Raw genomic sequence first — 12521 nt, forward strand, 5'->3', positions numbered from 1 at the left:
ATACACTCACTGTAATGCCAGTATGCATTGAACGTGTAGGCTGCTCTGTAATGTTGAGTCTATGATGAACGAAGGGGACTATTTTCTTCGTAGATACTTATTTAACTACTCTGATGAAAATGCAGAGAATGTAGTTTTTTCTGCCGCGCTACTGCTCCGGTGCAGTAGGTGGCGGTAATGCGGTTCTTAGTTCGTTTGTCACAGAAGAAAGAGAAGGTTAACTTCCGGAATAAACAAGGACATGTGTTGAATAACTATCATTGAGGATATTCTGTCTTTAGCTTCACACACACCGTAATGTCTGTCGCTGTTTTTGAGCAATAGGACACCAGTCATCAGTTTTAAACGTAGACTGTTAGAAACTAGAGTTACTACGTAATGGCGGCCTCGGCTCACGTCTCCACGGTCCGCTCGTTGTACAAGAGGATTCTGGTCCTGCACCGGTTCCTGCCTATAGATCTAAGAGCCCTCGGGGACCAGTACGTGAAGGACGAGTTCAGGAGACACAAGAGTGCGTCATCCGAGGAGGTGAAGAGCTTCATGACGGAGTGGCAGGTAAACCAGAAAAAATAAAAATATTCATGAACGCACCAACACCTGGCGCTACTTTCACTTAAGAAAGTAGAAAAGTTCAGCTTCATTAGTTTAATCAAAGTGTGTGTATGGAGTAACTCAGGTGGTATTTTGTGGATTTATATTTAACACACGGTTGTGTCAATAGTTTAAATATATAAACAGTGTTGGGTAAGTTACTGTAAAAGCAGAGCTTTGCAAGCTACCAGTTACTTTACACTGGAAGAAGAAGAAAAAGGATCAAATTGAAAATAAGAAAAATAAAAATAGTGCCAACTTGTTCACTGGCCATAACATAAACCAAAACAGTAAAATACTGTCAGCTTTGGTTTTGTAAACAATAACTGCTTCAGTGTCTCCATGGTGATTCTTCCTCGGGCTTAGATTCTGGAGCTGAATCCATAATGACTTTATGTGAGTTTTGCACATGCACAACACAAAGGTCAAGTGTGTGGTGGTGACAGCCTGACAAATACATTAGCTGACCATATCTGCACAGTGGTCAGGATGAAAGACAGAAGCAATGGTAAAATAAAATAATAAATATTGCCTTTTCTTGGATAGTATTACACTGATTACTGAAAAAAATGTTTGGAAATGATTAAAACGTTACTGACTTGTAAAGAAGTGTTTCCGGCTAAAGTCTACATGAGTCAGGAGTAAAATGTAGGTGGAGAGACACGATACCACTTTATTCATTTGGCCTAAACATAGTCATTATTTAAACAGTGGAGTTGTTCAGTCACTATGTCTGATTCTGAATCATGTGCTAAAACAGTTTGTTCCTACAGTAATGACTGCTGCATCAACAGTGTATGATCTCATTAATCACACAGTGGGAATCAGTCTTAAGTCTATGAGCCTCAGGTGATGGAACTGAACGACATTTCTTCACTTCAGGTCCCTGAATATCAGAAGCGAATGGTGCTTGTCGGTTTAACAGCCGCTAAGAGGAGGATCGCTGTACAGTGGAAGCTCCCACACACTCTGCCGATCAGACAATGGGTTCTGACTTTTCTTGATTTTATCAAAGATCCTCTATACAGAAGATACCGCATTACAGGCAGCACCAGTGGTATGAAATGGGGCACAGTTCCAGTCTCCAAAGTCTCCCTCCCTCAAGCGAATGCAACTGGCATGAAATGTGACAGTAGCTAATATTAAAATCTATCCCTGTCTAGACTTACCTCTCTGCATCCTTTGGGAAAAGAAAAGACGCATCTGTTTTTCTTGTTATTACAGCCTGTTGCTGCACGAAGCTCGGGCATTTCTAACACTAACTGATGGATTACTTATCCCTGCCACAAGAATACAGCAGTAGACGATACAACACGGGCAAATTTGGGCCTTTTTTGCCGATGTTTTTTATCTACTAACGACATCTGATCAGCCCAGTACAAAGTCATGTCAGTTTAATAGGCTAATTATCTGTTTTAGCGGTTGTTAAGCAAAGAAAACAAGTTTTATTTAAGTTTTAAAGTTTAATCCATGGTTTCAGACATAAGTAAGTCAATCCAAAAATAACTCTGGTCCATCTAAACATCTCGTTATCGGTTGGCAAATGATGTCGGCAGTTGACAGATCTCGCGAGAGTATGGCACTGAGACAGAGGCAGGTCTCCAATAAAGGTAATTTTCTCCTGATCTGTTCATCTGAAAAATGGAATTTTGATGTCAGAATGTTCTGAAGACGTGTGACTTGTGAAAACTGGGTCCAATACTTAATTTGGCGACTATGTAGCGAAAGAATCTGACAGTCTGTGATCTCCTTCACTTCGCCCATTGGAATGAATATACTCAGACCTGCTGCTGGTCTCCTAGAGGGGCGGGGAGGTGGAGAAACCCATGTGACACAGATACAGGAAATAAACGGAAATGAAGCGTCTCGGCTTCTCTACTGTCTCTGACGTTATTTAGATAAAATAAGATTAAATAAAATAAGATTAGATAGTCCTTTGTTAATCTCGAAGTGGGGAAATTTGCAGCGTTACAGGAACAATGTGGACAGTACAAAATAAATGCTAAATGAAAACATCAAATACTAACAATTAACAAAAGATGAATAGTAGATAAATATAATATAGTATAGCAATATAGTATGCAGAGTTTTTCCTAGGCAAAAATTAGGCGGTGGTGGTACTAAGCCTAAGACGGGGGGGGGGGTTGATGTTTTAAATAAATGAACGTCAGTTTTAATACACTCCTAAAGACTTGCTCTTGCACTTGTGGCTGAAAACCAGGCCTGCTGTCAATCCTGACACATTAACCGTATCTCCTCAGTAACATGAATTTACTTTTCTCTCCATATTGAAGAACTAAAGATGTCTGTTCTCTGCACTGTTTCACCTGTCCTCGTGATTCTCCTCCTCGCGAACTCTCTGTGATTTGAGGCATTTCTGGAAAAAAAAACATACACGATTGGATGTAACGTTAATTTAGGGAAACTTTTCAAGAAGCTGGGTGTGCTTGGATATAAACGAGATGTGAAAGAAGGTGGCAACTGGTTTGGTTTTATTTGACATTACATTATTCACAGCACTTTGAGGACATAACATGAACGAAAATATGGGGACAAATTGTGTCCTGTATTGATCCAAATCCACGGAGTAGCAAGAAAACAAGTACTAGAATTTTGTCAGGAGGCGGATGCAGCATTTTATTTTCAAATACGGGATGATCCCATATTATGCGGGACGGGTGGCGACCCTATTCAACTATTTGAAGAGCTGCAAAACCAGGTCGCGTTAGTATTACAATGGATTACGATACAGTGCCACTACATTGCCGTAGTGGCGAACAGCTGCAATTGCAGTTACAAACGTCAAATCCACCGAGAAAGGAAGTACCGCCCATTAAATTTGACAGAGGCGGCCGCTTCCCAATTCTCTACGCAGGAAAAACCTGGTATGTACAATAGATATAAAAAATATGTTGAACTAGAAAATTCCTGGTGAAATTTTTAACGTGCTTGCTTCTTGGTGCACAAGCTGCTAGGTTCATATCAATCAGCTGTCAGATGCTGTTGGGTGTTTGTGTAATTGCATGTGAGGGAGCACTGCATCGTAGCCAGAGGCTGGATGTGACGGTGGCGTTCACCTCGTAGTACCTGAAAGCATTGCTGTATGTTTTTGTGTGTGTGTGTTGGTAGAAACTAGTTAACCTTACTACCACAGAGCCTCCAGTAAGCTCTTCTTACCTGTCTGAGACTCTTGGTGGTGAGTCCACATGGTGGAGATGAAACTTTGCATAGAAAATTGGATCACAGGGAGAAAACTACAAGTGAAATCAGAAAGCTTTCTTCACTACTGGTGTCCCAAGACATCAGTAGATTTTTGTTTCTTTCCGAGACAATTTTCAGGGATGGCAACTCTCCCACAGTCCGTGCACTACACACCCATTATAAAATCTGAAACTATCTGGAAATGACATGAAATGTGAACTGTGATTTTGTAAAAACTGTAATAGCTATTAAAATAACAGTTTAATCCAAAAAAGTCTTAAGTCTCTTAACCAGTTTAAAGTTCCAACCATGTTTTCATGTTTAAGTACGACGAAGCAGTGTGGGTCCAAAGAGGAGTGGGTTTGGCCGTTTTCACGGCATCGCTTCATTCATTTTCTATATTTAATTTTTCACTGTTTATTGCCATTTACATTGCCATGGTTACTCGAATCGCTAAGAAAGTCATGGCACACCATTCCAGATTGAACACGTGTTTTGATAGATAATTTGTCAGGGTTTTCTCAAAGCTGAGGGACGAGTAAGAAGTATGGCAGGTTATAGTAATAATTGCTGTACAACCTGACAGCAGCAGCCTGTTGCTGAAGGAGCTGCTCGGTGCTGTCAGTCCTGCACGGGGTGGGAGATGTTCTCCAACAAGAATGATAGCTTAGCCATCATCCTCCTGTCGCCCAATATCTCCACTGGGAGGAGGGGTCATCCCAGAACAGAGCTGGCCTTCTTGATCAGCCTGTTCGGCCTTTTAATGTCAGCAGTGGAGATGCTGCTGCAGCAGACCACAGCATAGAAGAAGAAAACATTTGACCCACATCAAATCGATCATCCTTGCGCATCCAATAGTGCTTCAGTAACTTTTCCAATTATAATCTTATTTGGCTTGGTTTAGTTTTGTGGGTGGAGTACTAATGATGGTACAGTATGTACCATCATCGTGTCTATGTTTTGTGTTTGTTAAATGTGTTGAATTTGTTAAAGTGGAAGATAAGAAATTTTATAGGTGTCTCACCTTGTTATAAAACACTAAACACTGCACTAAACACAGCTTTTCCTGTCATCAGTAATGTTATCTTTGAGTGTAATATCAGTCCAACACCACATGATGGCGGAGCAGCCTTAGAAAACAGCAAGGGTAACATTAAGAGTCTGATAGAGGTAGATGTCCATAAATTTAACTAATAATTAGAATTGTGTTGTACTGTAAAAGGTCACTGTGTAAATGTTGTAGCTGCTGTTATAATAGTTATTGTTAGGCCAGCGGTACTGTAGAGGTTTTAACCCGGAGGTAGAGGTATTTGTTGTCCTCAGACACTTTCAGACATTTTGACCCTGAGGTAAAGATGAGTCACATATCTCCAATTCAACTGTTAACAAGACCTGATATTAGTCCAAGCCCCACCTGTCCTGGTATGGAGGTATTTCTGATGCTGTCAGGATAGGTCACTTTGAAATGGTCAGAAAGGTTGAGCCTACTGCTGATTCTGCCGCACAGATATGATCATCTTTGGCCAGCAGGTGGCGCGTTTTCAAAATTAATATTATGCTTAATATTTAGTCAATTCTTTGTTAATTATAAATGGTAATAAATAAATACCTGGTATACGAAGATCTAATACTGATCCATGACTTATTAACGTGGTACAGTGTTATCAAGATGTTGATGTTGCGTTTTCTCTTTTCAGTGTTCTCTTGACGTTGTTTAAAAGCCATTGGAAATTCTTCAGACCACCACATGACTCTAACACTGTGCATACAATAGGTAAAACATGGCCGACAGCATTCTGGCCAGCTGTGAACAGAGCAAGAAAATCAACTGGCACAGACTTGAGAGACTGGTGAGCCATCACAGTGAACATCGTGCTTCCTTTACTTTCTTAAGTTTGTTGCATGGTAACATCGTGCATGAACCATCTACATTAGGTATTTACGTTACGTACATTACGTTTTTAGTCGACAAAACTCTGGACGTTTTAGTCAAAACCCAGGATGAACATTTCAGTTAACTTCAGCAAACTTCTTTTTAGCAGTAAGATTTCATCAAACTGATTTTAACAGTCAAAGCTCCATATTGTGTTTTATTTGAAGTGTTGATACATAAGAAAATATAATTGTGGTTTTAAAAACCAAAAACCATCTTGATACTTCTACATTGTTAATATAGAACCTAAACCTGCTTTATAATCAAAGAACCCATGGACATCTACCTTTATACTATATGATTATTAAGTTTAACAAAGATGCAACAGCATTAGCAAATCCACTTGAAATGTGAGTCAGTCAGAAAGTATCCAGACAAAAGAAAATCCTCCACAATCAAAAAGAACCTTGAAATAAATCACCTCACTAATAATGTTCGGTTTTGCTCGGACTGTGGTACAAAGATGCTGATTTTGTCGGCCTCAGTGGTAGTGTTGTACTAGATTATGTTATACAGTAAGTGTTTATAATAGATTGTAAACTACCATTTAAATAGATTTGTGAAAATAATATTTAGACCTAGCTTTGCACACAAAGTAAGCTGAGTAATAGGGATGTTGTCTAATTTCCCTGTTCAAACGTAAGCTCAAATTTAGACCCCTTGATTTGTCTAAAAGTAAGAAAACACTGAGCTAATAATGGCGCCTGCTGGTAAACATTGTCATACTGCTTTGTTAAGTGTGGCTAACATTAGCAGTGCTAACACCAGCACGTCCTCATGCCTGTGCCGAATGTGATTACACATCGCTCTTGTGCAGTGGTTATGTGCCAGTTTCTGACACAGTACATACAAACTTATTTTAATCTTGTAGATCAACATATCAACATGCCACAGTCTTCTGTCTCGCTTCCCACATCGCTCGTATCACATATCAGCATCCAGACTTGCGGACTGCAGCCTCTGTCTCAATCATCTTGCAGCTATGATTCAGATGCCAGAGAAATGCCCGGTGTGTAGGTGTTTGTGTGTGCGTTTAAGTTCAGTCTCATTAGCAGCAGACTGCTGACCCGCCACTTCCTCGTCATGATACCTGTGTGTGTCAGTTTGTGAGAATAAAAGACCTGATCTAGAGGTGAGATAGAGCCTGGCTGCTGATGGCTGTGTGTGAGTGTGTGTCTCTGGTGTGCCTGATCGTGTGTGTGTGTGTGTGTGTGTGTGTGTGTGTGTGTGTGTGTGTAAGTAATACGATATATCCCTCATTGATATTTGTCCTGTAGTTGTAGCTATTGAATGTGAGTTCTATAACAGATGCACTGAAACATCTGTCTGTTGGTAAATGCCATGACTCCTCTCCAGAGGACTAATCAGCTGATTGCAGCACATTAAATGTAAGGGAGTCCCAGTCCAACTATGAATGCAGATCAAACCAATATTTGGAGCCCAGCAAGTTTGTGGTTGTGTGTCAGGACCTCCATAATGTGTCAGAATAATCAGTCTATATACCACTAAAAACTGAAATTTTTCTGGCTTCTCACCTAACAACAGTTGGTCACAGATCTAAACTGAATCTTGGAATTGTAGTTATTTAAACTTTAGTCATTTGCAAATGATCAAAGCAAAACTTAATCAGGTTCAATAAGAGGATTTGATATTGGACTTCTTCAAATTAAAACAAGGCTAGGACTAAACCTAGTATATGTCTGGACCTATGGTCAAATCCTGATTTTATAACTGTGACATCATCTGACAAAATCACAAAAAATACGTAAGTGAAAGACAAAGACTGAGCTGTGATTTCAGCTGGATTTACTGTAACATGATCACTCAGAGAAAGTTAGAAGAGACACAATATCTTTCTTATTTAGTCTCTCACACAGAGCACAGCCTCTGTCTGGATCCACAACAGTTAAGTCTTTAGTTACTTCAACTCCAGAACGTAACAGACTTTTATTAGAGGCAGGTCTTTATATCTAACTCCCTCTGTTTCACATGTAGAGTTTGTCATAGTCATTAGTACAAAGCCTTGTTACCAATGACTTCTCTCTCTCTCTCCCTCTCTCCTGCTCTCTCTGCTCAGTGTGTCTTATGTTTTGTTATTCCTCTGTCTCCTTTAGTACACATAATGAATGTAGTTTATTTGCTGAGATGGAGATGAGGCTCAGTGTATTGGAAGTGTTCGTCCTCTCCCCTGCAGTTACAGAGCAGCCGGGAAACCAGAGCAGCTCAGTAGGCTGCGGATCGGAAATATCATCAGTCAGTCAGTGACATCTGTTGTTATATGGCTGGCCCTGTTGCGGTCCAATCAAAAAGCAGAACCAGAGATATTGTGTTTATTTATTCCAAATATTTTTCTGCCTTGTCAGAACTCTTCTACCCACAATGCAACACCACTGGCAACAGTTTGGTCGATGATCGTCTTTCTGAAGCTCTGTCTACGTCATACATTTATTATAAGCTTTTTAGATCCTTAAACCCTGATTGGGTTAAAGATTGTAGCACAGTCATCACTGATAGCATATACCTTTGCCAATGTCACAATGAAATGAAACAAGGTAGACCGGGTCTAAACCGTGGGCCTACATTAATGAGATGAGGTTTGATGCCTGTAGAGTAAATCATTTACTGTATGTATTTGGATACGCAAGTGTCATTAGAATATACAGAATATTGACAATAAAACATTTCAGCTTTGAAAATAAATAAATCAAATAAACAATATCCAATAATCATACAACTGATGCAGTTGCAGGCCTGATCTTTATAGAGCTTGTTATTGTAGCAATTGTTTATTTAATTACTTCCTTCATAACCTTAACCACCATCTATCTGTCTGTCTGTCTGCCTGTCTGTCTGTCCGTCTGTCTGTCTGTCTATCTGTCTATCTATCTATCTATCTATCATATTTATTTAATTATCTAGCATATTTATTTCATTTTGAATGAAACTGCATTACATGGTTTTAAGAATGTTGGGAACATCATCACACAAACTGAGGCTGGGACAGATGTGAATCACTTTCCCAACAGTCAGTGACAGTGATGAATGTTACCAATGGCTTCTCTCTCTCTCTCTCTCTCTCTCTCTCTCTCTCTCTCTCTCTCTCTCTCTGTCGCTGTACCTGAAACACTGAGTGAAGTCTGTCTCACCCAAGCAGCACCTCTCCTCTTCTCCAGACCACTGCTGCATAACCTCATCAGAGTCTGTACTGTGATTGAATCCCAGATGCTTAACAAGGTTTGTGGTGTTGCCACAGCACCTCACAGTCCTCCCACACACTTCACACACAGCGGCATTGCTTTGCTGAGAACTGAAAAAAGTTCCACACTAGACTAGATTTACAGTCAGCCGTCATCAGTGTCAACTCTCTGTTCAGTGGCTGTGATGCCAGGAATGTTAGTATGTTGATGCGGCTAACTGATTCAGTTATCATGCAAGATAACATAAAATAGCATTACAGTGTTCAAGAACAGAGCGTCAGTAGTTTTTATTAGTAACGTCTAATACTGAGCGTATATCAGCAGGTTCTAGTGTCTGTCCTGAACATTACTGTCTACAGAGCTGGAGCCACAGCGGTGGCTGCCACACACACTGCCTTCTCCAGTCATCTGACCCAACACCACCTGCAGTCATCATCAACAATATCTCTCTACACTGACAACAGACCTGTCTATATCACATACACTGTTTACTGTGTATTTACTGTTATCCTACCGCAGCAGCCCTAAATGAAATGTATGTTTCTGGCACCTTGTCACTCTGCTGCCACTTTTTGGCTGGACCACAACGGGGGGGGACTGACTGACTGACTGACTGACTGACTGACTGACTGACTGATCATATTTCCACCACTGATCAGCCCAGTGCCTCGTCACAGAGTTGGAATTTCTGGTAAAAAAAAAAAACAGGTTCAATTGCGGGGTGTTTACAGCTGCAGTGTTGTTAACTTATGTTAACTTAGCTCATTGTCTCTGGGTTTAGAGACTTTGTTTCAAACAGACTGGGTATGAACCTGTTTTCTGGAGCGTGTGTGGATGCTGACCAGGGGGATCAAGACTACACTTCTTGTTACAGGCAGTCTACTGAGCTGCTCCGGCTTCCCAGCAGCCTCTGATTGGAGCAGTACCGGAGTGCAGTGCCATTACACAGATGGCCACTGGGTTTACTTTTAAATCATGTGCTAATGACACCAGGCTCCTACAGAGTATACAATACGTACAATACTACACTAGGGCTGGGACGATTATCCGACGTAATCGACGTTGTCGATTATAAAAATTATTCGACGTGGAATTTTAGTGTCGACGCGTCGTGTAAAACCACACAGGGTAAATGTTCATAGAACAAAACCGGAACTTTCTAATGGGACCGTTTATATCTATCGTCTTTGGTTTACCCGGATACAAGCGCAGCGCACGGACTGGGACAACGCGGTGACGTAATTGAAGTCATTGATACGTGAATGATTTGCGTCTGTGTAATCTATTTGAAAAACACGGCGGCGTCTACCAGCAGCACGACGGAGCGTGTGGAGCAACACGCGGCAAAAAAGCCTCGCACACGGTCCTCCAGAGTTTGGGAATACTTTAATCTTGACACCGACAGTGCGGTAGTCTGCAGACTCTGCAAAGTGCATCTGGCATATCACTCTAGCACGACAGTCATGCACGAGCACATAAAGAGGAAACACCATGGTGCAGCGAGTCAAGATGTTGGACGGGGCAAATTGTTATATTAAATGACTAATTGGAAAATAATAAAAAAGAATCGTTAGATTAGTCGAATAATTGAAAAAATAATCTCTAGATTAATCGTTTAAAGAATAATGGTTTGGGACAGCCCTATACTACACACTAGACACTTGGTATTCTGATGTTTCAGTGGGAGATTACAGCCGCTCATCTGTCGCGTACGTCTTTGCTTCCTCTCTAACTTTATTTTTTAGCAAAAGTTGTGTTTCGTGTGTTACTCTTGAAATGCACTACATTGTAAATGTTGTGTTACATTTGCCGATATAATGTGAGTATTTACGAGATAGAATCAGAAGCTGAAATGGCGTTGGATTGATGTGGTCACATACTCAAGATGCTGTGTGTTCAGGTTGTATCGCTCTGCGTCATCCAGCTTCTTTTCAGTTGTTGAGCTGTCATGTGTCACTGACTGCCACAGCTGTTTCAGAGTAATGAGACCAGCACTATGCCTGGGTAAGAGTGAATTAATAATCAGCACACCCTCCCATTCATTTTCCACCTCAGCCAGTCCTGTCGGACCGTCCGTGCGCCTAGGACCTCCTGCTGTGCAATGGGAGGTAAAATAGGCCCAATGTAAGGTATATTGAGTATAAGAGTTAGACCACAGTGACTGTAAATTTGAGTAATTTAATATAATTAATATTCATGTGCTGACATGGGATCAGTACATTTGCAACTCGTCCTCTAGTTCCCAAAATAATCTTTTGTGAGAGTGTGCCAAGTATTTTTTTTTTTTCAGTATGGGGGAGAGCCAATGTTTCCCAGAACAATTAAACAGAGCAGGGGAATGGTAAATCACCCATCTGCAGGTAATTTCCCTAATGAAGTAGATGGTGATTGCTGCTGAAATCCAGAGCGATCTCTTTGTTATTGCAGTAGCTGTGAAGCCACAGGAGAGGAGGCAGATACTTTCATTACACCTCACTATATCAAGTATGCATTGTTTTCAAACCCAGAGTCCATCTGAATTGGTCCCAATCAGGGACTATGGGGCTTTTGTCATAGTTACCCAAACCTCTGGCTGTATTCCAAATGAGAACATTTCTAGGGAAACGCAGCTTCTGTCCAATTGCTGCATCATCTAGCCAAAGCAAAACAACACAAAGCCAAAGCTGTCTGTGATACACTGGTGTAAAAACCACCTTTGGTCTTTGAATGGGTACCTGAGCTGGACTGATGGCCCAGAGCAGACAGAAATTCTCATGGTGAGAGCTTTAATGGTGTTTTGTTCTAATGGACCCTGCGTCCAGGCCTAGAGAATCTATTTCAACTTTGATCCAGAGCTGAAAATACTTCAATCTCATTTCATATTTCAGGAAATAGACACACACCTAATACAACAACAGAGTGTATTGGGCAATGTACATTCTAACCATTCTGTTGCATTTTTCTATTTATATAAATGCAACTGTGTCCACTGTGTGAAGCCAGAGACCACGCAACAAGCTCACAATATGTTCCTGTATATCAAGCGTAGAGCCAATGATGGAAATGTCATGAAAAGACAGTGTCCTTGAGTGCTGTGAAAGGCGCTGCCAAATAAAATGTATTATTATTATTATTAAAATCAAATGATGGCTATCAAGGGGTACTTCCTGTTTTCAGTAGGTGCCGCTGTGACTATGACTTCATATTATCACACCGATGTCAATGGGAGACTGTCATCAAACGTGAAATTTGGGGCAGATTGAAGAATGGAGTTGAGTTACAGCGACTTCCTGTTTCATGGCAAACCGCGGCCACCTTTCCCTATCAAGTCACTTTTGTAGTTCAATCTTTAGAGCAGAGCAACAGTTCTCTAGTTTTATCTCCATGGGTATTTCCCTTGACTTTCTGGGGCACAGTCTTAATTTCAGTTCAAAACTGTTGGGGATCACGAGTCTTTTCTTTAATACTATCATCAGCCCTTCTCTCAAATTTTGTTTTTTACATCCTCTCTGCTGTTCTTAAGTCTGCAAATCTCGAATTCAGTGTGGTTTTTGAGGTTTTTCTTAAACCCTTATAGCTGTTAAACTTTCTCTCATCGCATTTTTTCAATTCTGTACACA

The 12521-nt window shown here is 40.7% G+C and overlaps 1 protein-coding gene across 1 annotated transcript in view; it reads left to right on the forward strand.

The window, feature by feature from the left end:
- The first annotated feature begins 216 nt into the window (after nt 1-216).
- Nucleotides 217-12521, forward strand: part of sdhaf3 (succinate dehydrogenase complex assembly factor 3) — a 15822-nt gene continuing 3517 nt past the window's right edge. Inside the window, exon 1 of the mRNA XM_023424911.2 lies at nt 217-555. Within this exon, the coding sequence (XP_023280679.1) occupies nt 379-555 (177 nt within the window). The 5' untranslated portion in view covers nt 217-378. The remainder of the gene's footprint in view (nt 556-12521) is intronic.

The sequence above is a fragment of the Seriola lalandi genome, unplaced genomic scaffold (assembly GCF_002814215.2).
Source record: "Seriola lalandi dorsalis isolate HSWRI2012SDOR001 ecotype SW California unplaced genomic scaffold, Sedor1 jcf7180002054760, whole genome shotgun sequence".
Classification (NCBI taxonomy): domain Eukaryota; kingdom Metazoa; phylum Chordata; class Actinopteri; order Carangiformes; family Carangidae; genus Seriola; species Seriola lalandi.